At 44.4% G+C, this 21991-nt stretch overlaps 1 protein-coding gene across 1 annotated transcript in view; it reads left to right on the top strand.

Annotated features, from left to right (window-relative positions):
• Positions 1-21322, top strand: part of LOC147751376 (uncharacterized) — a 204919-nt gene extending 183597 nt beyond the window's left edge. Inside the window, exon 5 of the mRNA XM_086933190.1 lies at positions 21139-21322. Within this exon, the coding sequence (XP_086789316.1) occupies positions 21139-21322 (184 nt within the window). The remainder of the gene's footprint in view (positions 1-21138) is intronic.
• The last annotated feature ends 669 nt before the right edge of the window (positions 21323-21991 follow it).

Raw genomic sequence — 21991 nt, 5'->3', positions numbered from 1 at the left:
CAGTACGCCTGTATAATCTATACAGATAGATTTGTACAGCATTTCAATGTAGAGAACAAATCCTACGATGCAGCCTGTGCGATTGTTAAAGGTCGCTGGCTGTGCGGTAAATTCAGACCGAAAATAACAAAAACTGAATCAGTTAGAAACTGTTCGGCTCAGGGAGCTGAAATCAGATGTTTAAAGATGGCGCTTGAAAATGCAGAACGTGAATTCCCGACACTAATCGCGTGCGATTCGCATTTTTGCGTCAACTCTTACAATAATAAGTTGCAGAGCTGGATTCAAAATGATTACAAGGTTGACACAGGTGCCACAATCAAGCATATAATGCTTTGGAAACAGGTAGTTCTTTTACAGAAAGAACTACAAAAGACTCACGTGATACACACTCTGAGTCATCAACGTGATGGCGTTCACGTTGCAGGGAATTCATTGGCTAATACAGCCATAGCGGAAGCAACTAAACCAGCTTCCGTAGCCACAAAAAAGCGTTCAGAAAAATACAGAGACGGGGAAACCATGCCGGCAGTAAAGACGTCCGTAAAAAAGGCGACTTTGCAGCGCTACCCGTTAACTATCCACTCAATTATGCATACGTAATTGATGCAAACTCCGTTCCTTTTGCTCGGATCCCTGGAGTGGGGGATAGGGTAATTCCAAACACAAACCGGAGAGGTTTCCTTACACAGGAAGCACATATGGGGTTGGGTCTGAGACACCAAACAATCAGGGACTCTCTGAAAGAATTACAATCAGAGTACTGGTGGCCGGGAATGAGCGTGGATATTCATGATTTTGCGAAACATTGTGAAGACTGCAACAGAGATCGCAGTGGAGAACCGGCCAGCGTAGTGTCAGGAACCCCAATAGAAAGCGTAAGGCGTTCTATCCGCGCAATCAAACAAGAGAAACGCGTCCCATTGTACATCATTAAGACAAAATCCACTTAAAAAATGTGGCCCCAGCGCTCGGCTGACACCAGAACGGTTATAAAAGATCTGCGAGTCTTTATCGGCACATAGGCAATTGCCATGTTCCATTCTGACCAGGGTCCTGCTTTCAGCTTTCGAGCTTATAAGGAGGCCATGGCTAGCATGGGCGTTGGCTTGCGGTATTCTTGTCCGTCACACCCCGAAGGGGACCGTGTGGTAGAAAGAAAAAACTGGGACATAAAGCAATCTATAACAGCGAAGGTATTAGTTTCGGGTGATGGGTGGGTCAAACATTTAATAAGTGTCCAGTTAAGTCTTAACAATTTGCCAAGAAATTCTCTAAAAGGTTTCAGCCCATACGAACTATTGTTCGGAACTAGAATGTACATTCAGGACTTAGATAGTCAGGTATCCGTGGTAAAAGAAAAGAATACAGACTTTGACATCAAAGACCGTTTGGCTGTTTTACAGGACTTGAATGAAACAAGAAAATCCTTAAGCACCATAAAGTTAAAACAACAGCCACCTTCCACTGACGAGGTACCACCAGCCCCAGCAAGGCCTGTCTGGATTCCAAAGATTGGGGATCTAGTCAGAAAAAAAATAGCGGTGAAGAAGGAATTTGGGCCTTCTTACAGAAAAGCAGTACCTGTCTTAGCAATCAACGGAACAAGATCAGTAGTACTACCGCCCCTTGCTGGTAAAAAGGAGAACAGAGTTGTATCAATCGACCTGGTAAAACCATAAGCATGTGGCCTATAATCAACAGTAGGCCCAGTGGACTCCCGAGAAACAACAGAATACCCAAACTTGCAACAATCCAAGAGGTTCAAGCTGAAAGACTAATCACATTCGATAAGCCTGCAGTGCACAGAGAGGCACTATGCAATAATGCCATGGAACTCGTGCCACTTGGAACACAGATTGAAACAGTTCGTCAAGAAACACCAGTCTACAATTATGTGGCATCAGAATGTGCTACTGAAAGACAAATTGAGAGAACAATCCCAACAATTGACAGAACTGCCTCTGGCTACTTCATCAATTTCGATAACTTTTCTGAGGATCAAAACGACTCTGAAGTGATGCCGGAAACAAAGACTTTTAAAGAAAAAGCAACAGAACTCTTTCATCAACTCAAGGAAATTTACCTTGTTTCTCCATGGTTAGAGTTCTGGTTTGGACTAGGCGTATTTTTCCTCCTGCTTTGGCTCATCGTGGTACTTTGTTTGGGAAAATTCATTGAGGGAAAATACAGTTCAATGGACACAGCAAGTCAGAACATCAACTTAGTCCTAAAACCACACAGATCATCCCACGTGAAGAAAAGAGAACTGTCAACAGTAAATGTCACAGCCATTCCAATACCCGGGGGGTAGTATGGGACAAAACTGACTATGAAATATATGGTCCGGTCGAAATCCTGAAATATCCTCATCAGTTCAAGGTTTCCTTAAGTGACTTTGTTAAACCAAGTACATTTTCTGATGATTGGGATTTTGAAAGTATTAATAATATGATGTCTGATTTAGTGTTGTCAGCAAGATTTACAGATTATGATTATTTACAAGGTTCGTCTAGTTATGAACAGATGTATTGTTTCTCACATTATGGAGATCATTACTTGCATAAATCTGCACAACCTAGAAATGTTTATAAATATAACCAATGGGAACATTGTGCTACTCCACCTAAAAGCAGTTCTAAAACATTCTATGAGAAATTTCAGTACTTCTCAGGGTTTAACACCAGTGATGCAGGAACGTTTTATTACAAACTGTTAGACAAAACAGGATTGAAAACAATGCTGACAAATACTAAATTGATATATTCAGAAGCATTTTATGAAAAAATGATGACATTGGTTTTGATTATTGGAGAAATAACATTGAAACAAAAACAATCTGGGGTACAAAAGATTGGCAGGTACAAGGCCTAGAAGCATTATTTCGAGCCTGCATGATCCCAGAACAAATAATGTTCTTAAATGACACAATTCAACAAACAACCTGTCTTGACCTAGCTAAGATTATAGACCTTAACAAACCGTCTATTCCAAAGCCAATACCTGATAATGCAACAACAGATATTGAAATAGACGTATCTAAAATTTTACATCTAAACAGAACACATCCTGATTGGGAAAAGTGGTTAATCTGGCCTACTGACACAAACAACTGTCAAGATAGATTCCTGAATAAAACACAGGGGTTAACAATGACCAGACCAGACCCTAGATACTCCCAGAGACAACATCCAGGGATAGTAACAACATACAGTGTAGGGAAGCTGTGCCTTGAATGGCTAGAATCATCCACACTGGCTGAAATTAAGCAACACTTACCTTTACTTAAAGATGGTGCTGATTTGCGCGATTTCATTCTGGGACCACGCAAACAGCGTCAAAAGCGTTTCATAGCGACCAGTATATATGCGGCTTACAACGAGGCTTGGAAAGTAACACAAATTGAAACAGCTGAAAAAATATGAAAAAAATTCCGATAACAACTTTCCGATTTAAAAATTGCCTTGAATACATACCTACTGGCCAGTATGAACGATTGGGTAAAGGATACATTAAGTCAGCATGGAAATTACCATACACACACATGCTATAGTGACAGCAACAAAAATGTATTTCTTAGTGGTGAAAACTGCAAACATTCACTAAGCGGTATACTTTTGTGCCAAGGTATTAATTTACACGGAATTCAATAACAAAAGGCGCTTAGAGGGAATATTACGGGTATTAATGGGAAAAGCCCTCCACTCATCAAATGCAATCCAAAAGATTCCCAAAACCCGGGACCGGTGTTAGAAAATGTCTAGCAGGCATGCGACTTTAATCCACCTAAATTCTCAGGAAGTAGAATTTGGAAAAACACCCGGTATTGTTTCTACATTAAGGTGTTAATTGTCTCTAATGCCTTACCGTCCTGAAACAGACATTCTAGTCTGACGTTACCGCTAATTGTGGGGGGTTCATAAATTTTCAACTCGGTGCAACCCAAAAAAAATGTCAGCCCTGCTAGACATTTTCTAACACCGGTCCCGGGTTTTGGGAATCTTTTGGATTGCATTAATTTACACGGAGCCTGTGAAGGAAATTCAAAGAACCTTTCATGCCACCAACATGTCACACCTGCAACGCAGATAGAGCCTTTCTTTAAGCAGCTCTCGAATGGGAGTTACATTCTAATAATGGATCACAGCTGTTGTGGCCTTTTGCCAGGGAAAGCATATCTCGTAAGCGTAACTTCCATGGTCAAATGCTGTATGCAAGCATTTTTTCCAAACGGCCCTGGAGACGCTGAGACTCCCGTATGGCCTCGTTTGAACGTCTCTTCTATACGAATTGATACTTTAAGCAGAATGAAGTCTGTGCTTTTGCAGACAACAGTGCCCATCACGTCATCAAAAGAGACGTATGAACTCCTAGTTGCAAGGACAACATCAGAGATTCATGACCTTTTACCAACAAATTGCCCCGTGTATTTCACAGAAATGCTTAGCGAAATTCTAAATATGTCAAGTGCCATAGGCATCCCAGGCGTATTTAAGACCATTTTTACGGGACTGTTAACACCATTCAAAGCAATTCTAGGGGTCATTCCTAATTTTGTCCATTCAGTCTTTGGCGGCATACCCCTGATTTTGGGACTTGTAGCAGGCATTTTTATTTTTGACCCTCCTGCTCCGATATGGCAAGCCAAAACTCAGACATGACTCCGACAAGGATGGAAGAAACGATCCTAGCAATACGCTACCGGGACCAAATAACTAGAGTCCTTGGATTGGCCAGGCTGAGAGATCTGAACATGACCTGGTTTCTTTCATTCAGACCGATATGGCAGACCTGCATCTTACCTGTGCTTCGATGTATGCTATGCGGAGATGAGTGCGTGTTGGACATCTGTCTTGCACTTCCATCAGCAGTACCAATGGATATCGATACTTTGCTAAGTCCTATAACGGCTCACGCATTGTGTTGTCCCCAGCGGCTACCAATCCTGATGACGGTATTCGTTGAGACTCCTGTGCTACGACTAGGTGGTGACAGTGGAGCGAGAAATAAAAGCAACATCACCCAGGTACGACCTTCTGTGAGCATTGCTGATCCAGACATTGATGATAGCAATCATTCTCACACCTGCCAAGTTACAGCACTATCGAACTTGGTCGAACTGTCACCTGATTTTGTAGACCAATTTTTTGAAAGCCTGTCTGATATGATGTTCTCCCCAGAACAGAAACAATAATTTTGAAAAGCATTCCGATACACAGCGTTCCCATGAACTCTGAATTCGGCCTTCAGTTTTGATCAACAAAAACTGCTGAGAAGCGTTGGAACTCTATTCCCCCGTTCACCAATTTTTTTTTAAATTGAACACTTTTTCAAAATATTTACCTTTTCAGGCACGAAATTCTTTGCTTAAAGTAGACCTATTCATAAAGAACAGAACTTATATTTTTAGGTACTTCTAGAGACATAATAACTTTAAACCAGCCTCTAGCACATTTTACAGCAATTGCATTTCTATGTGATGAAATTATCTCGCACTTCTTTTCTGTATTAAGAGATATTTCATGTGTATTTTTTTCGCAAAATCGTTCACTGATTACATATGCTATAATTTTGAATGATTTCTATGCTTAAAGACGTACAGTGCAATCCATGTATTTCAAATACGCCATTTCAAATGCAAATATGTATTTTGGGGTGGGTAATGTTACACATGCATCTTATTGCTTTAGTTTTTAGTAATTTGATGGACATAAATTCGTGGAGTGGGTGTCGCGTTCTAATCTAGGACCCCGATCAATACTGTGACCTTATGCCCCTATACGGCTATAATCCATTTATTCCACTATAATGGCATAAACGATCAAGAGCGATATTTCAGAAACTCGTCTCTGGCCTAACACTATCAGAGCCACATTTCAAAATCTCTTCCTCTGCAGCTCATTAGAGCAAATGACACAGCAGAAGCCACTATCTAAGATTCCTAGATTACACTCCGAGTTCTTCAACAAGATAAAACTCAGCAACCTGGGAAAGCCTTGCTTGCTATGTTTTGATTAGTAATAGAACTCTAATGAGCACTGAGAGACGATCACTTCCTAGTGACATCTTTATTGACGTCTTATGTCCAAAAACTTACGTCAAACCAGGCACCTTTCAGGTATAAATATTACCAACGTTGCCTTAAGCAAACGCTGCCTTAACGACATCGATGATAGCGATGGTGTGGTGAACATAGGAGCAGATCAGCTGTCCCCTGCAGAACCCAGCAGATGCAAGCTGCCCACGGACGCTGCCCCTCCTCCTCCTCGACGCGCTGAGAGAGACGCTGTCTTTTCTCCTGCCGAGAAAATCCAGCTCCGGCGTTTCCAGCCTACTCTTGCGAGTGACTGGGATATCGAGTCCTGGAAGGAGATACAAGACCTCCAACATTCTATTCCAGAGGTATGGTGTTGACTAAACCCTTAGAGAGAATTCTTGAAGCAAACCTTGGCAAAACCAACTTAACTAAAACTGCTACTTACTTACTCCCTCCCAAGTATTAGGCTTAGGTCAGGTACACTGGGGTAGGCGTAGTTAGAAGCACCAGTTGCGTACGTTAGCTAAATGTATATATGAATGTATATATTTTATTCATTTTAACCATTGTATGGCTAAGAAACCATATCAATGCTTTTACAGTATTATTTCGCAATCCTCATTTTACTGTACGCACTTTTTATAATAACTAGTCTTGCAATTGTGGCAATTCATTTCTCTTGCATGAGAAGAAAGACTGCTCAATAAATAATACCTTTTATTGAAAACGCCCATCTCTCTATTTCTCTGCATCTTGGTGAAAGTAATCTGCACAACTGACTGAGTAAAATAACTGTCTATTGTTTCACACGACTCTAGAGATTGACTCTTATTCTAAGGAGCAAAGTTGTCATGTTCATGCGGTTGTTGGAAAACTGAATCCCTTCTTGTCTGTACCAGTGAAGCTGATCAATTCCTATTCAGTCAAGAAAGTTTCCAGTAACCTCTGAGCTAGTTGGTAACAAACCCAATTAAGTTTAGCATAGTCAGTAGAGACCTGGAAGACCGTACTTCTACGTCCATACTATTGTTTATGTTATTCCAATGCGCAGGGCCTATTGGGAAAATAGGAACTACACTACAGAACGATGTCCTTAAAAAAAAGGACAGGATTCAAGCCTTTCTGAGACTGCAATAAAGAAATGCTGGGCATAGATCCGCCCAGTGTCTGTTTTGGATGCATGAGGTCTGTGCGCAACAAATTTGTGTGACGGGTGTGACCTTGTGCGCAGGAAAACCATCTGAGATTGGGCCTACTTCATTTAAGCCACTGCCAGTTATGCTCATGTCCAACAGTCAGTTCCCTTGTAGCTCAATGACCTAGATCTGCCTTTGGTGATCCAGATTTTCTGACAAAACATCGGACATAGAAGAGCCTGATCATCCAAACATCAACATGGAAAGTCAGCTTGGGTTCCTTTCTGGAAAATCCCCCAGACAAGAAATCAAAAAGAATCGATACTTTTGATAAGCGATTGTTCTCTTCAGCTAATCTAGCACTTAGATCTATCAATGCAGTTTGTTTACTAGGCCGGTAGGTACATGCCTTGTAAGACGCGGCCAGTGATGTTTTGATGACTGTTCCAGAGGATCTCAGGGCTGCATTAGCCCAGACTATTCATGATGGCCAGGATGCCACAAAATACGTTTCCAGGCCAGCCTGGACCTGTGTCCTTGGGCACCAGCATGCTTAGAAGGCATTTCTGGATGAGATAAAAAGGGATTTTTTGGTGGCGTGCAAGCATTTTTCATGGATATGTCTGATGAAAGCAAGGTATTCAGGCAGAAGACTGATTCAGTGCTGCAACCATTCAAAGACAGCTGTGTCATGGCAAAATTCCTTGGCTTATCCATGTCAGCAAAACAATGTTGCCACCTTTTCAGGAAATTCAGAGGTTACTCTAGAGGCTGGCTCAAAGAGCCTGTCGAACACAGCAGCTTGTACAACAGATGACCTACTCTTTTTGGGAGTGCAGTACAGGTAGAATTTGTATGCCTCAGCAGAGACTTTGTTCCTCCAACTCATCCTTCCCTGCTGCAGTGGCTTCCAAGCTGCTTTATTTTTGTCCTCCATGACCCATGCTGGACCGGTAGGAGATTGGATCCAGCATTTCCTCCGCAGCTGAAGATCCATCACATCCGAAAACAGGATCTTATAAATTGTCCACGTGGTTTATGCTCTGCCTTTTACTTCTGCTCCTTGCCAGCCCCCCCACACCAGAATGTATTTCATAAGAAAGCTCCGGAATCTTGATGCAGGAGGTCAATCATTTGCTCATCAAAGATGCCATTGAGCAGGTACCGGGTTTGAAGGAGAGGTGAGATGCTTCACCTGAAGAAGAAAGTGGAGGCCTCAGGCATGTTCTAGACCTTTGCCTTTGAACGCCTTTCATCCAAAGGACAAATTAATATGCTCATGCTAGCCCGGATTCTTCCAGTTCTGTAACCAGTAGATTCTATGGTGTCCTTGGATTTGTAGGACACATTTTTCCATATTACTGTCCTGCGGACCCATAGGAGTTATCTGTGGTTCAAGTTGGGCCAAGTCTACATTCAGTTTGCTGTACTTCTCTTCGGCCTTACCTCAACGCCTCTGATGTTTACAAAACTGATAATGGTTAGTGCAGCTCATCTTTAGAAGTCAGAGGTCATGGACAAAATACTATAAGGTTTTGCAACAAGCAGGGCGGAGTGGAGTCCTAAATCCTGCATAGGAGGCACTACGGCGATAGCTTGAGCAGCAGAACATCTGCATGGTTGCTACTTAGCTAGTGGTGTACCTGAATTCCTGAATGGACGAGGTGAACAGACGTTGTCTGATCAGCCACGAGTGGTGTATTCATCCCGAGGTGATGCACATCGTCTCCATTCAATGGGGTATGCCCTGGCTACATCTACTAACTACTGCTGACAATTTGCAGTTTTAACAAATCAGCATGTTGGAGTGCTCGTTAGATGATGTAATCCGGCTTGAATGGAGGCAAGGACTCCTGTACACCTTACCTCCGCTAAGTATCCTGCTTCATCTCCCCGATCTGGGCCAAGAGAGTGTGGTAACCAATGCTCTTGGCCCTGAGTGTTTGTCCTTTTACTCAGCAGGTTCTCATGACTCAGCAACAGGACAGGGTCCTACATCCGAATATCCACAACTTACACCTCCATGCATGAAAATTGAGCAGCGGCTGCTAAATGTGTTTTTACTCGCTGACTGAGATGATCGATATCATCCTTGCTGCCAGATACCCTTCCACATAGTCTGTCTATGCTGAGTGCTGGGACCAGGTTTTCAGTCAGAGACAGAAAAGTAACCTTAATTATGGGACCATCTTGCTGTGGTAAAGGAGTGTAAAAGGAAAGACTGTAAGATGTCATTTTTGTAACGCACAACAGAGTGTAAATACCTGTAAAAGATCTGTACACTTTCTGCATTTAGAAAAGCAAAAATGAAGTAATTTTTAGGTCTCGTGGCGTTGAACCGCGCGAAGCGCGGTCTCGCCAGAGACCTATTGTAATGGAGTCTTCTTTCCAGGAGAGGGGACAGGAGCTGGCCGCACGCTCGGAATTGAGCGGGCCACGCGCATCCGAACGCGCTCACTGAGGCCAGCTCCTGTCTCCTCTCCTGGAAAGCTGCCCCACAGCCACACCTCCCCCTGCACGCTTGCGCACAAACAGAGACACACACACACACACGAGCACACCTACACCCACACGCACGCACACACACATACAGAGCCGCCGCCGTGCACACACACACACACACACAAGCGCACCCTCCCTCCCCCCTCCCCCCTCCAACTAAGCCCCACTTATCGGCTTTGTTCACTTCTGCAGACTCCGCTGGGCTCTCCCTCAGGCATGGGAGCCCCGCGTCACCAGCACTGCTTCTCTGGCCATACGTGGGCGCGTGCGCGGGCTTCCGGAGTGCGTACTGCAAACGTCTACGCTATGACGTCATTTTGTAGTTCATCACACGTCAGGACATTGCGGCGCATCTGGGGAGCATTCGGATTTTAAATCCCTGCACTCGTTTGCGGAGGTGCGGTTTTGACTGACAGAGAGTTTTTGGGCTCAGGTTGTCTCCCCTTTTGAATTTTCCTAGATACACATGCCGCACGTTGCTTCTGTACAAAGACTACAGACGCCATATTGCTGATATCACTTTGTAGTTCTAAATACGGGCGCAGAGCGGTGGCTAGTACCGAGTGTTGCTCATTTTTACACAGTAGACTGCTGTTCACTCCCTGTGGTGCTATCCTGTGATCTTGAACAGGCGTTTTGTGGTTGGCATGGGAATGTGCACATTTAAAAGGAACTTTCGGTTGCAATGTCCACGTTTTGATTGTCCACTGAGAACAGATACTTAGTGGGGCAAAGCAGGTAGTTGAAAGTCGAATTTTGAAAACATATGTAGGCACTCGGAAGTGCTACACCTGAAAGTTTAAGTGTATATATTGACATCCGATGACACATTCCTTTGCATTTATTAGAAACTTAGTTTTTTTGTATTGGCAGATTTAATGCATCTCAGTGCTTCATAATTTGCACCGGTCTTTATACGCACCCTCCAGGTTTTGGTACATTTTCATTTGATTAAAGAAAACTAGCGTAGGGTGTATTTTATTTGGTTTTATTCGTACGGTAGTGTTCTAATATAGTGGTGCCTGACCTCGAAAGGGGAGTGAGTTTATTTCTTTTTCCATTGGTTTGTGCCTCTCTAACGTGAACTTCTGGAGTGTGTGTACTCTATGAAATACCTAGCCCATGAATTCCATTCCCCAAGCGCACACATCACATCTTCTGTAGAATTGACAGGTGTACGTTGACTAACAATGATTTTTTTTCTTTTCAGGCGGGAACATATTGTTTATTTATGTTCTAGCATGTTGGCCGTGTGCCATGCCATTGAGTTTATTAGCGATGTGCACTAATCATTTTTTTTCTACCAGTTTCGACTTGTGCGAGCTGTAGTACGTCCTCAAAGGTAGAATATAGGCCGCCCCTTTCGAGTGTGGCTTCTGTGCACATTTGACATTTCTAGAATACTTCTATTTGTACTTTATCAATGTATTTATCGAGCACAACGTAGGTTTTCCCTTATATTTTGCTTTGGGTTTGCAAATCATTAACGTGATTGTTTGAATCAAATGCCTTCGGCTAGGCGTTTGTTTTTATACAGACGGCCGGTTTATTCAATGTTTAACATAGCTTTGTTTCCAGTATTTACTGCCTATTTTGGTGTATGGTAGGTGTCCCCTCATTTGTTCGTTTTTTTTTCTTTAGTACTCATTAGAAATGAGCAGGTTGTACCCTGCGATTTCACCCATTTGTTAACTTCATTTTTCTGTTTTGACACTTCTGAATACTGTGATCCCGAGGCAGGGGCTTCATTCATGTCGGGTGCATTTTATAGATCCCTCTTTGGGAAGAGGTCCATGTCTGACATGAACCAGCTGGTTACTTCTTGTTGCCTGCCAACTGTTTTCTGAATGCGCCTGGCACATTTTCTACAGGCACACACACCACCAGCCATCAGTGCATGCATCAATTGTTAACACATCCACAATTAACTATTGTAGCAATTGCAGTATGGCGCACTTTACTTTTAAACATGTCAGTGCACGCTTTTCCACCATGCACACACACCACCAGCCATCAGTGCACACTTTCATCAGGCACACACACACCACTAGCCATCAGTACACGCTTTCATCAGGCATACACACCACCGGCCGTCAGTGCACACTTTCAACAGGCACAAACACCATAAGTCATCAGTGCACGCTTTCACCGGGCACAAACATCACCAGCCGTCAGAGCACGCTTTCACCGGGCACAAACACCACCAGCCGCCAGTGCACCCTTTCACCAGGCACACACCACCAGCCGTCAGTGCACACTTTCACCAGGCACAGACACCATAAGTTGTTAGTGCACGATTTCACCGGGCACAAACACCACCAGCCAATACAGAGTTTGCAAAAAAATTCATGCATCACATTGTCATATACAATGCCAATAACTCAAACTTGAATGCTGCGAGACCTATTGCATTGCAAATGCTTGTTTTTGTAGTTCTGAAGTGTGATTGAAACAAAGATTTATGATAAATATTCACTGAAACCTGATTTCCACCCATTATCATTTGTGTGCTATAGAGGTTGTATTAATAAAAATGTATGTCGGTGCAAATTTAGTGGTCATCTCAATGTAAAATGTGCTGTTTGTAAATGACCGTGTACAGCCATATGATGGCTTTCGATACATTGAAGAAATCCCCTGCCTCATGTCCATAAAGGCTAGGTGGGTCGCAATTGTTTGCTATTCTAAAATTGGCCCGTGGTTCTAAAAAGTTTGGGAAGTACTGCTTAAGAGGGACCTTAACCTGGTTTTGACATTTCTTATGTACATGCCCTTGGAGCTGATGCATAACTGGTTTTTGAGGCTGTTGACTGTGAAATCATTGTTCCGCAATACCATCACATCATCACACTGTGTGAGTGAACTGCAGGAGCTGGATGTACACAAGCCCTACACATTTTTCCTGGAACATTGGTATTAAGAAGAGCAGCAGCATTCATTCAGAAATACGTGACATCCTTTTACTTTGGTCAGTCGATCACCCTACCAGCATTCTTTGCTCCGCATCATCCCATGAGGGAGAAAGAGAGACTCTATTGCCTTGACTCCAAGGGAGAACTTAGTTTTTGCATTGATCGCACTAACAAATATGAGCTGGACGATCAGCTCTTTTTGTTGGATTTTTCAGTGCAAAAAGGTGCGATAGTGCAAAGAGGACCTTTTTGAGATGAGTAGTCCTTTGCATTTAAATCTGCAATGCATTGGCCAAGAAGCAACCACCTGCCTGCGGGAACACAAACTAGGGTCAAGGCCGCTACAATGGCGTTGGCCTTAGAGGTATCTGTTCTAGATTTTTGCCAGGCTATGACGTGGGCGTCGTTGCATGTATTCAAGAAACACTATTGCCTTGACAGATAGGTCGGACGGTAAGGTCACTTCCCATGCTCCGTTCTGCAGGGCTTTTTGTTTCAGTTCACTCCCCAGAGCCAGCACTTTTGGGAGCAATACTGCTGGGGTGTCTATTCTGAATCTGCATTTAGATGTATTCATCAGAAGAAGAAGTTAATTGCCATCAGTAACGCTCTTTCTGGTGGATACTTTAAACTCAGAGTCCTCATTGTCCCCCACCTTCTAGTTCTGTGGAATGGCCTCCCTGATTGTGTAAAAATGCCCCAAGTTAGAGATCGGCACACTGTCAACAAAATTGACACTGTGTGTCTGATGGCACGGAATTAGAAAGATATAAGTATCTGGCGCAGCGCACAGGGATGGTGCTTATATGTAACTGTGCTACAACATTTCCAAGTCAGTATGGAGTCACAGCAGAGCCACTTGGTGCCACTTATCAGCACACGGAAGCATTACAGAAGATTTCTCTGGATCCTGGGGATATTCTAAAGGTAAGGAATGTGCGGTTAGATGGAGTAGGTGTTAGACCCATCAGCCTTAGGGTTGTCCCCCCCCCCAACTTTTTGCCTTCCTCCTCTATTTACTTCATCCAGCTCTATTTATTTCACCTCCTTTTTGCTGGCCTTGGGACTCTTCACTAAACATGGTAATATTGGCTCATACCGAGTTGGCATATTTATTTTACTTATAAGTCCCTAGTAAAGTGAACTACAGTGTGTCCAGTGATTGTGAATTAAAAGCTACTATTGGGCCTGCAGCACGGATTGTGCCACCCACTGAAGTAGCCCTTTGAACATGGCTCGGGCCTGCCATTGCAGAACCTGTGTTTGCAGTTTTAACCTGCCATTTCGAAATGGCAAAATAAAACTTTTGCCAGGCCCAATCCTTCCTTTTTAATCCATATAAGTAACTCTTAGAGTTGGCCATGGACAGACCAGAGGGCAGAGTGTAATATATTTAAAAGCAGGACTTATATTGTCCTGGTAGTGAAAAACTCTTAAATTCTTTATTCACTACTGTAAGGCCTATATATCCAATAGGATAACATTGAAATCGCCTTATTATATTTTATAAGAGTAATTTTCATAGGGGAAGTTATTACAGGTTTAGTTTGTGTCTCTGGAATCCTAATTTGATATCCTCACTTATGGTGAAGTTGAATTTTAAATTACAATTCTGAAAATGTCACTTCTAGAAAGTTGGCATTTTCTTGCCTAATCCATTTGGTGTGTGAAGCCTGTCTCGGGTCACATGACTGGGAATAGTTGGCTGTTGGTCTTTATTGATTCCTCCTAGACAGTAACAATCAGTGGGTGCTTAGGTGAGTCTCAGTGGGCGACCACTGACAGAATGGGAGGGAGGAGCTGGGCATACCCTCATTTACACCTGAATAGGCTGGGTTCCCTCAAAGAGCTGCATACCCCCTGTAGTTAGTTTGGAGCCAGGGCAGGGGAGGCAGGACTTGTGTGCACTTTAAAGGCATGTGTTTTGAAGTCTCCCCCACTTCAAAGGCACCACTAAGTATGAATACTGGACCAAAGACACCACCACTTCAATACACTTCTGAACCAGTGGATACTCTGCCTGGAAGAAAGACTGCTGTGCTGGTGAAGGACTGCCACTCTGCTGAACTGCGCTATGCTCGACTGTGCTGATCTGCTGCTCTCTTGCCTGGTTGAGAAGGACTGGATCTGCATCTGTTCACCCCAGTGTGATCAAAAGGGCTAGTTGGCTGGGTCCCTGATTTGAAGGCTAAGCGACATAACAGGCTTCCATCCCCTGCACCTGGACTCTGCCATCTGTGAGTCTTCCCTGCCAAGTGGGGACACTCCAGTTCTGGACACTTGGAAGCAGTGCTTATTTTGTGCCGATGGTTTCCTGTGCTCAGCACCAGCACCTATTTTCCAGGGCCGGCACTATCTTTTATGCGGGCAGCTGTGATGCAGATAATTTTTCAAAGAAGGATAATGTACGCAGCAGGGCTGCTGTATTTTTCCCAAATCATTTTCCGAGCTTCTTTCACTTTTACCATTCGTCATAAAGGCCTGCACCCTGCCTGAGCCTCTAAGTGGATTATTATTGCTAGGGGGTGGCTCATGACTCAGCTGGGGTGTGGCACGCTTGGAAACAGCAGGCCAAGGACGATGAAGGAACATGATGAGCAAACAAAAATGTGTACATTACGCCTTAGCGCCTAGTGATAAAATATTTCAGAGGCCTACACTGTGTCTCCCCAGCTAAGCCAGCAGTTTTTCTCACTCGTCAGACACTGCCTGTGTCATGAGTGCTACAGAAATGTAGGTAGTGGGTGAGGGAAGGTGGTCGAATAAATGTCACTGTGCCTTCTTCTTTCAATTAGGAATAATGCCTTAATTTTGGAACTCTTGTTTTCATCGCCCGTCATGTGCAGTGGTGATCTGCCATTAAATGCATCTCGTTTCCTGGGTCATCTTGGGCACTTTGTTGCCGGAGCTGGGCTGGATGGACTTCACTGTGAATCTGCCACTGATTGCCTCTTTCTGCCTCCTCCTGTACCGGGCCTTATTTAACATGCTCGCTACATGGAAAGAGAGAAGCCTTTCAATAACTAACTAATGTCAACTTCGCCCCGGTAACAAATATGTTCGTGTTTTTATTTCATAATCGAGGGCTGTTTACTTTAAAAATTCAAGTAAGGCCTGGAGAGCCAACCTCTAGGCCCACACTCTCATCACAAATCCTATTTCCAGTGCATAATTTGAGCTGGTGATTGAAGGTGGTGGCCAGCAGCACTTATTTATTTTTAGGGACCAGGACAGAACGAGAGAGAAAGGTAAAAATGGGTAATGTTGCAAGAAGGGAACGACTGGAAAAAGTAGGAGTGAAAAGTACCTGCAAAACGGAGATTGAGAGGGAGAGAGTGTCTGGTGGTAGACAAAACAAATGTCAACCCCACATTCAGCAGCTTTGGTAACGAGGTTCTGAGATAAAACTTTGAGGCCCGGCACTTCTTTTTTTTTACAAATTAAGTTCTGCTTGAAAGTGTGCCTAAAGTGCTTGCTAGCGGAACCAATGCATGGTCTCTGCTGAGTGATTCATCCTCAACCAGAAACAACACATCTCTTCGGCTGAGCAGCGCACACCTGGGCAGAACTGACGCATCGCCACTGCTGCATGGATTGGACCCATCGCAAAAGACTTGCATTTCAGTAACAACCTGCATCTTTGGAACCAAGCCATCGGCTTTGGAACCGCTACTGGTCAATGCTTTCCCGGGTGCAGGTCCTCCCATCTCTCATCAACAGCAGTCACAATGATGACGCTGAAACTCCTCATGGCAGCTTCACTGCTCATCGGATTCAATGCATCACCCCAGCTGCACATTGCATCACTGACACCGGACTTTGCATCACAAGCCCCATGGACGAGATCCTCAACGTCGGCCCAACAGTAGCTCACACCACAGCCATGTCGCATCTCAGAACAGGCTGATCGCCTTGGCTATGCGACGCATTGTCGGCGCGAATCCACGCAACACTCCTAACCAGGATGTAAGGTGCTTTCTTCAGCAGGCCTAACTGGGTCCCTGTAGCCGGCCCATGCTCCATCATGAACTCCTGACTTTGTTCCAGTCCGGTGTGTTGGAATTGGGGGTCTCTAGTTGGCAGAGGTAAGTACCTTTGTCCAAGTAGGGACCCTTGCTTCTAGTTAGGATAAGGGGGATACACACTCTAGATAACCCCTGCTCACCCCCTTGGTCGCTTGGCACGAGCAGACAGGCTTATACCAAAGGCAATGTGTAAAGTATTTGGACTCAAAACACACAGTAATACAGTGATAACACCACAAATGGACAACACACCAGTTTAGAAAAATAAAGTTTCTTTATCTAAACTAAGCAAGACCAAAACGACAAAAATCCAACATACCGGTAGTAAAATAGCACTTAAAATCAGTTACTTCCAAAATAAAGCTTGTAAAAAACACAAATATCTATGCCTGGGGCTATTGCAACGTCGTGTCAGCAATAAATCCAAAGTACAGCACCGACTGCGAGGTGCAAGGCGTCAGGCACGAAGTCACACAGACCCCCCCCCCTAACAAACAGTACCTTTGGATTACGAAGTCTATGACGATGCACAGTGTCGTGGAGGTTTCACGTAGGTGCAGAGGCTGGCTGCCACAGAGGAGACTAGGCATTGTGTCTGTGAGGATGAGACATATTGAATCCAGGACAGGTAAAGTTGGTTGCGGGGAGGCCACAGTTCTAGTGACTGTGCGAAGTCGGCGAGTTTGTGGAGTCACCCTCGTCGGTTATCGGCACTGCAATAACAGGACGCAGGTGCTGGAGATGACGGAGTCGGTGTGAGCGCTGATGTCGGGAAATGCCGAAAACTGCCGGCGTCGCAGGGCGGTGTCCTTGGCCTCGGTGCAGGTCGCGACATCACTGCTGCGCCAGAGACCGGGTTTCGTGCTTCTTTCAAGTTCCTACCCGCTCCCAACAGAAGGAACAACCTACAGAGGCCAAAAACTGGAATATGCACCTCCTGCCAGGTCAGGACTCTCATCAATAGAGTTCCGGGGAGCTGGGTGTGAAGTCTTTGTGTCCCTGAGACTTCAGAACAGGAGGTCAGCACACACAGGCCCTTGGAGATTCTTCTTCAATGAGGTTCACAGCAAAGTTCCAGTCAGTGTCCTTTCCTTGGCAGAAGCAGCAACTGCAGGCCAACCCCACACAGCAAAGGGTCAGTACTCCTCCTCACAACTCTCCAACTCTTCTCCTTGGCAAAGGTTCCTCTTGAGGCCATTAGTGATCAAAAGTTCATGGGTTTAAGGTCCACTAATACCCCATGTTGCCTTTGTTCTTCTTTGTGCCCAGTCCAAACCAGTTCTGTCCTCACTGGTGAAGTATCACCACTGGGGGTGGAGATAGCATTGTGCAAGGGAGACAGGCCCTATTTAGGTGCAAAGAAAACTCCTCCCACTAATCTAAATGCATCCATGGTCTAATCAGCTCAGCTTTTAGTCATCCAGGAAGGGCCAGGCACATCTCAGTCCCCCGTGGCTATCTCCAGTGAATGCAAATCCCCAGCCCCTGTCACTCCAAATCCAGACAGTCAATCCACAAACAGGTAGAAGCACACAGAATGGTTAAACAAGAAAATGCCTACTTTCTAAAAGTGGCATTTTCAAACGCTCAATTCAAAAACCATCTTTACTAAAAGATATGGTATTAAATTATGAGTTCAGAGAGCCTAATCTTTATTTCTCTATCTTTTTCCAATGGGAAGTTATATTTATAAGATGTTCTAAATAGACTCCCATTCTATCCATTATTATTATTATTATTAAATTTTATAGAGCGCGTAGTCACCCGTGAGTATCCCAGCGCTAAGAACAGTACAACTGCGGGTCAGTGGGGGCAGGGGGGGGGAGATTAGGATTTAAGGGAAGAGGTGGGTTTTCAGCCGCTTTCTAAATCGTAGATAGTTAGGTTCTGTTCTCAGGTCGCGGGGTAAGGCGTTCCAGAGGCGTGCGGTATGAACCGAGAAGCGCCTTCCACCTGTGCGCGCCTTATTGACTCTGGGAATGATGATGAGATGTTCCTGATCGGATCGAAGGGATCTTGGGGCTTTATAAGGTTTAATGAATTTTCTTAGGATCGGGGGACCTTTGTTTTGAAGCAGTCTGTGAGCCAGGCAGAGGGCTTTGAACTTCACTCGTTCTCTAACCGGGAGCCAATGGAGGAGCTTCAAAGCTGGTTTGGCCGAGGCTCTGGCAGGAGTGTTGGTGAGGATCCGGGCAGCCGCGTTTTGGATCCTCTGTAGCCTGTTCAGGGTTGCCTCAGGAGCGCCCAGATAGATGGAGTTACTATAATCGATCCTAGATAGTATTAGGCCTTGGATCAACAGTTTTTTGGAGGTGGGAGGAAGTAAGGGCAAGATCTTTCGAATTGATTTAAGGAGCCCAAAGCACGTCCCGGCTACTTTTTTGGCTTGTGTTGAAAACGATAGATCTTTTTCGAGCCACACGCCCAGGCTTTTAACCTCTGGTTTCGGGTCTGGAGGCGGGCCTAGACAAGGTGGCCAGATGTTCTGTGACAGGGAGAGCCCCTTCTGACCAAGGAGGAGAATGTCAGTCTTTGAACCGTTGAGTTTAAAATATGAACGGTTCATCCATCCTTGTATCTGCGTCAGACAATTGTAAAGGTCCTCAGGTTGTTGGCTAGGGTGAGATAGGGACACCACTAGTTGTGTGTCGTCAGCATAGCTGACGATACTCACTCCGAACGGGATGACAACCTCCTCCAATGGGGACATGTAGATATTGAACAATGTGGGGCTCAGGGAAGAGCCCTGAGGCCCGCCACATTGGAGGGGTGTTTCGGAGGAGCGGGTGTTCTCCCAGATCTGAAAGGACCGATGACCCAGAAAGGACGATAGCCAGGACAGTGCTTTTCCTTCTACACCGACACTCCTGAGTCGGTGGATAAGGAGTTGGTGATTGACGGTGTCGAAGGCCGCACTGAGGTCGAGGAGGATCACTGCCACTGAGGCATTTTGGCAAGATAGCCTTCAATAGTGAAAAACGAAATTGGCAGGACATGTCACACATACCAGTACATGTCCTACCTTTCAGATACACTGCACCCTGCCCAGGGGGGTACCTTGGGCCTACCATAGGGGTGCCTTATATGTAGAAAAAGGGAAGGTTAGGGTTTGGCAAGTGGGTTCACTTGCCAAGTCGACATAGCAGTTGATAACTACGCGCAGACACTGCAGTTGCAGGCCTGGGTTACCTTTTCAGAGCTACGCCTGTGGGTGGTACAATCAGTGCTACAGGCCCACTAGTAGCATTTGATGTACAGGCCCTGGCACATTTTAGTGTACTTTACTAGGGGCCTACCAGTAAACCAAACATGCCAATCAGGGAAAACCAATTGTAAAAACAATTTACACAGGGAGCACTTGCACTTTGACACTGATCAGCAGTGGCAAAGTGCCCAAAGCGTCTAAGTTAGCAAAAACGAAATCCAGTAAAGCATAAAAAATGCAGGTGGTAGAGGCAAAAAGTCAGCGGAAACCACGCCAAAGTGCCAAGTCTACCACGGTGGAACTAGATATTCCCAATAGCACTTTGTGCTTTTTGGCGCTATTTCGTACTATAAACTTTAAAATGTAATAACTCAATGTTCTACTCTTTGGATTTTTGTCCTTTTGGTTTTGTTTTATATATTAAGCCAAGTACTATTTTTCTAACTTGGTGATGGATCCTTTTTGTGTGAGGCTTTTACTATTTTACTGTTTGACGTGTTTGCCAATTACCTTACGCACTGCCTCTAAGTTAAGCCTGACTGCTCTGTGCCAATCTACCAGAGTGTGAGCACAGAATAATTTAGGGTTTGCCTGCACCTTTCCCTGACTAGGATTGTGGTTGCTGCTTGACCAGGGCTCAGACCCCAGTCAACCAGTAACCCTATTTCTAACAGTTAAGTAGCTTGTCAACGTAGGTGTTTCCATGTTTTTTTTAAACTAACCATGCCAGAGATCTTCCCTGGTGCTCTAGTCCGTCATATCATCTAGCTGCCAGGACCTGACCCAGAACGTTAACATATGAGCTTCATCAGAGAACTACGGTTCTCAGGTGCAGTATGACTCTATGGTATTCTGAATGCCTGCAAAGTTGCCATTGCTTTAACTGAAATGGTAAACAATCAGTGTTTTACACAACACCAGTAAAAGGTCATGAAAACAGTTACTGCAAGCATTAACAAAATAAGTGCCATTTAAGGCTCTTCAGGGGCAGGTGTATGTTGCGTCATGGGAAAAAAAGCGAGACATATTGGCCTTCCCAATGCTTAGTTAAGAAGTGTTTGGTTTAGTGAGTTGCGCACCGTAGCAAGCGGTAGCTGCTTGAAATATCTTTCTTAGTTTAACCATCTGTCCTTTTCTCTACGGTTTGAAAATACTTGTTTAAAAAGTGATTTCTGTTTCATAGCTTGGAGATTTTATTGTATCCGGCCCATTGTGTCCACCTGGTCTTTTTGATATTACGGTTTTGGATGGTACCTAGCAGGGGACCACCTTTGGAAATTTCTCAAGTAAAATATTGTTTGTTTGTTTGTTTATTTCTTAGGAAAGGAGAATCAACCTTGTTCAAAGCCCATACAGCTGCGGTGCAAAGTGTGAATTTCTCTAGCGATGGGCATCACCTGGTCACAGCCTCAGATGACACATCTGTCAAAGTTTGGACTGTGCAGCGCCGGCGTGTTTTATTCTCTTTGACGCAGCACACGAACAGGGTCCGCTGTGCCAGGTAAGGACATCCTTCAAAGCCTTGTTAAAAGCTAAAAGATGTTGCTCCCGGAAGTAGTTTAGCCCGCTCATTTTTATCGAACTATTGTAATCTTGTTCGGAGTAGAGGCTAGGATAAGCCATGGTGATGTTTAGCATATGCAAACATTGATCGAAACGGTGCTACCAGGGATGGGTGAAGAACCTAGATTCTAGGCTAGGTGCGTGATGGCAGTGAAATCCTGAGTGTAATTGATCATGTGCAAGTGTAATATTGTGGCGTTTTGCTTTCAACCTACACCCTTATGCAGAGTGATGGCAGCAAATGAAGATACAAACTGCTTTTACAAACGAGTTCAACGGAGACTCCGTCCTAAGAACTAGTTGGGCAGAAGGTCTTTTAAATCTTCTGATATTTCTGATGCAGACGTATGCCCTGAATAGAGGGCCCCCGCAGGACGGGATGCATGTGCTAAGTCTCATCATGCTGAATATTTGAACACCTCTATGCAAAAAACACCCAATTTATACGTACTACCTAAAGTACATAAAGACGTAGTTAAACCTCCTGGTCGACCCATCATTGCGGCCTGTGGATCAATGCTTGAGCCATTAGCCAAGTACATTGACACGTTCCTCAAACCTTTTGTATGTAATACACAGGCATACATCAGGGATCCTAAGGATTTTATCCA

The sequence above is a fragment of the Lissotriton vulgaris genome, chromosome 1_1 (assembly GCF_964263255.1).
Source record: "Lissotriton vulgaris chromosome 1_1, aLisVul1.2, whole genome shotgun sequence".
In the NCBI taxonomy this organism is placed as follows: Eukaryota; Metazoa; Chordata; class Amphibia; order Caudata; family Salamandridae; genus Lissotriton; species Lissotriton vulgaris.
The sequence above is the reverse complement of the archived record's forward strand: the minus strand, read 5'-3'. Positions and strand labels throughout refer to the sequence as shown.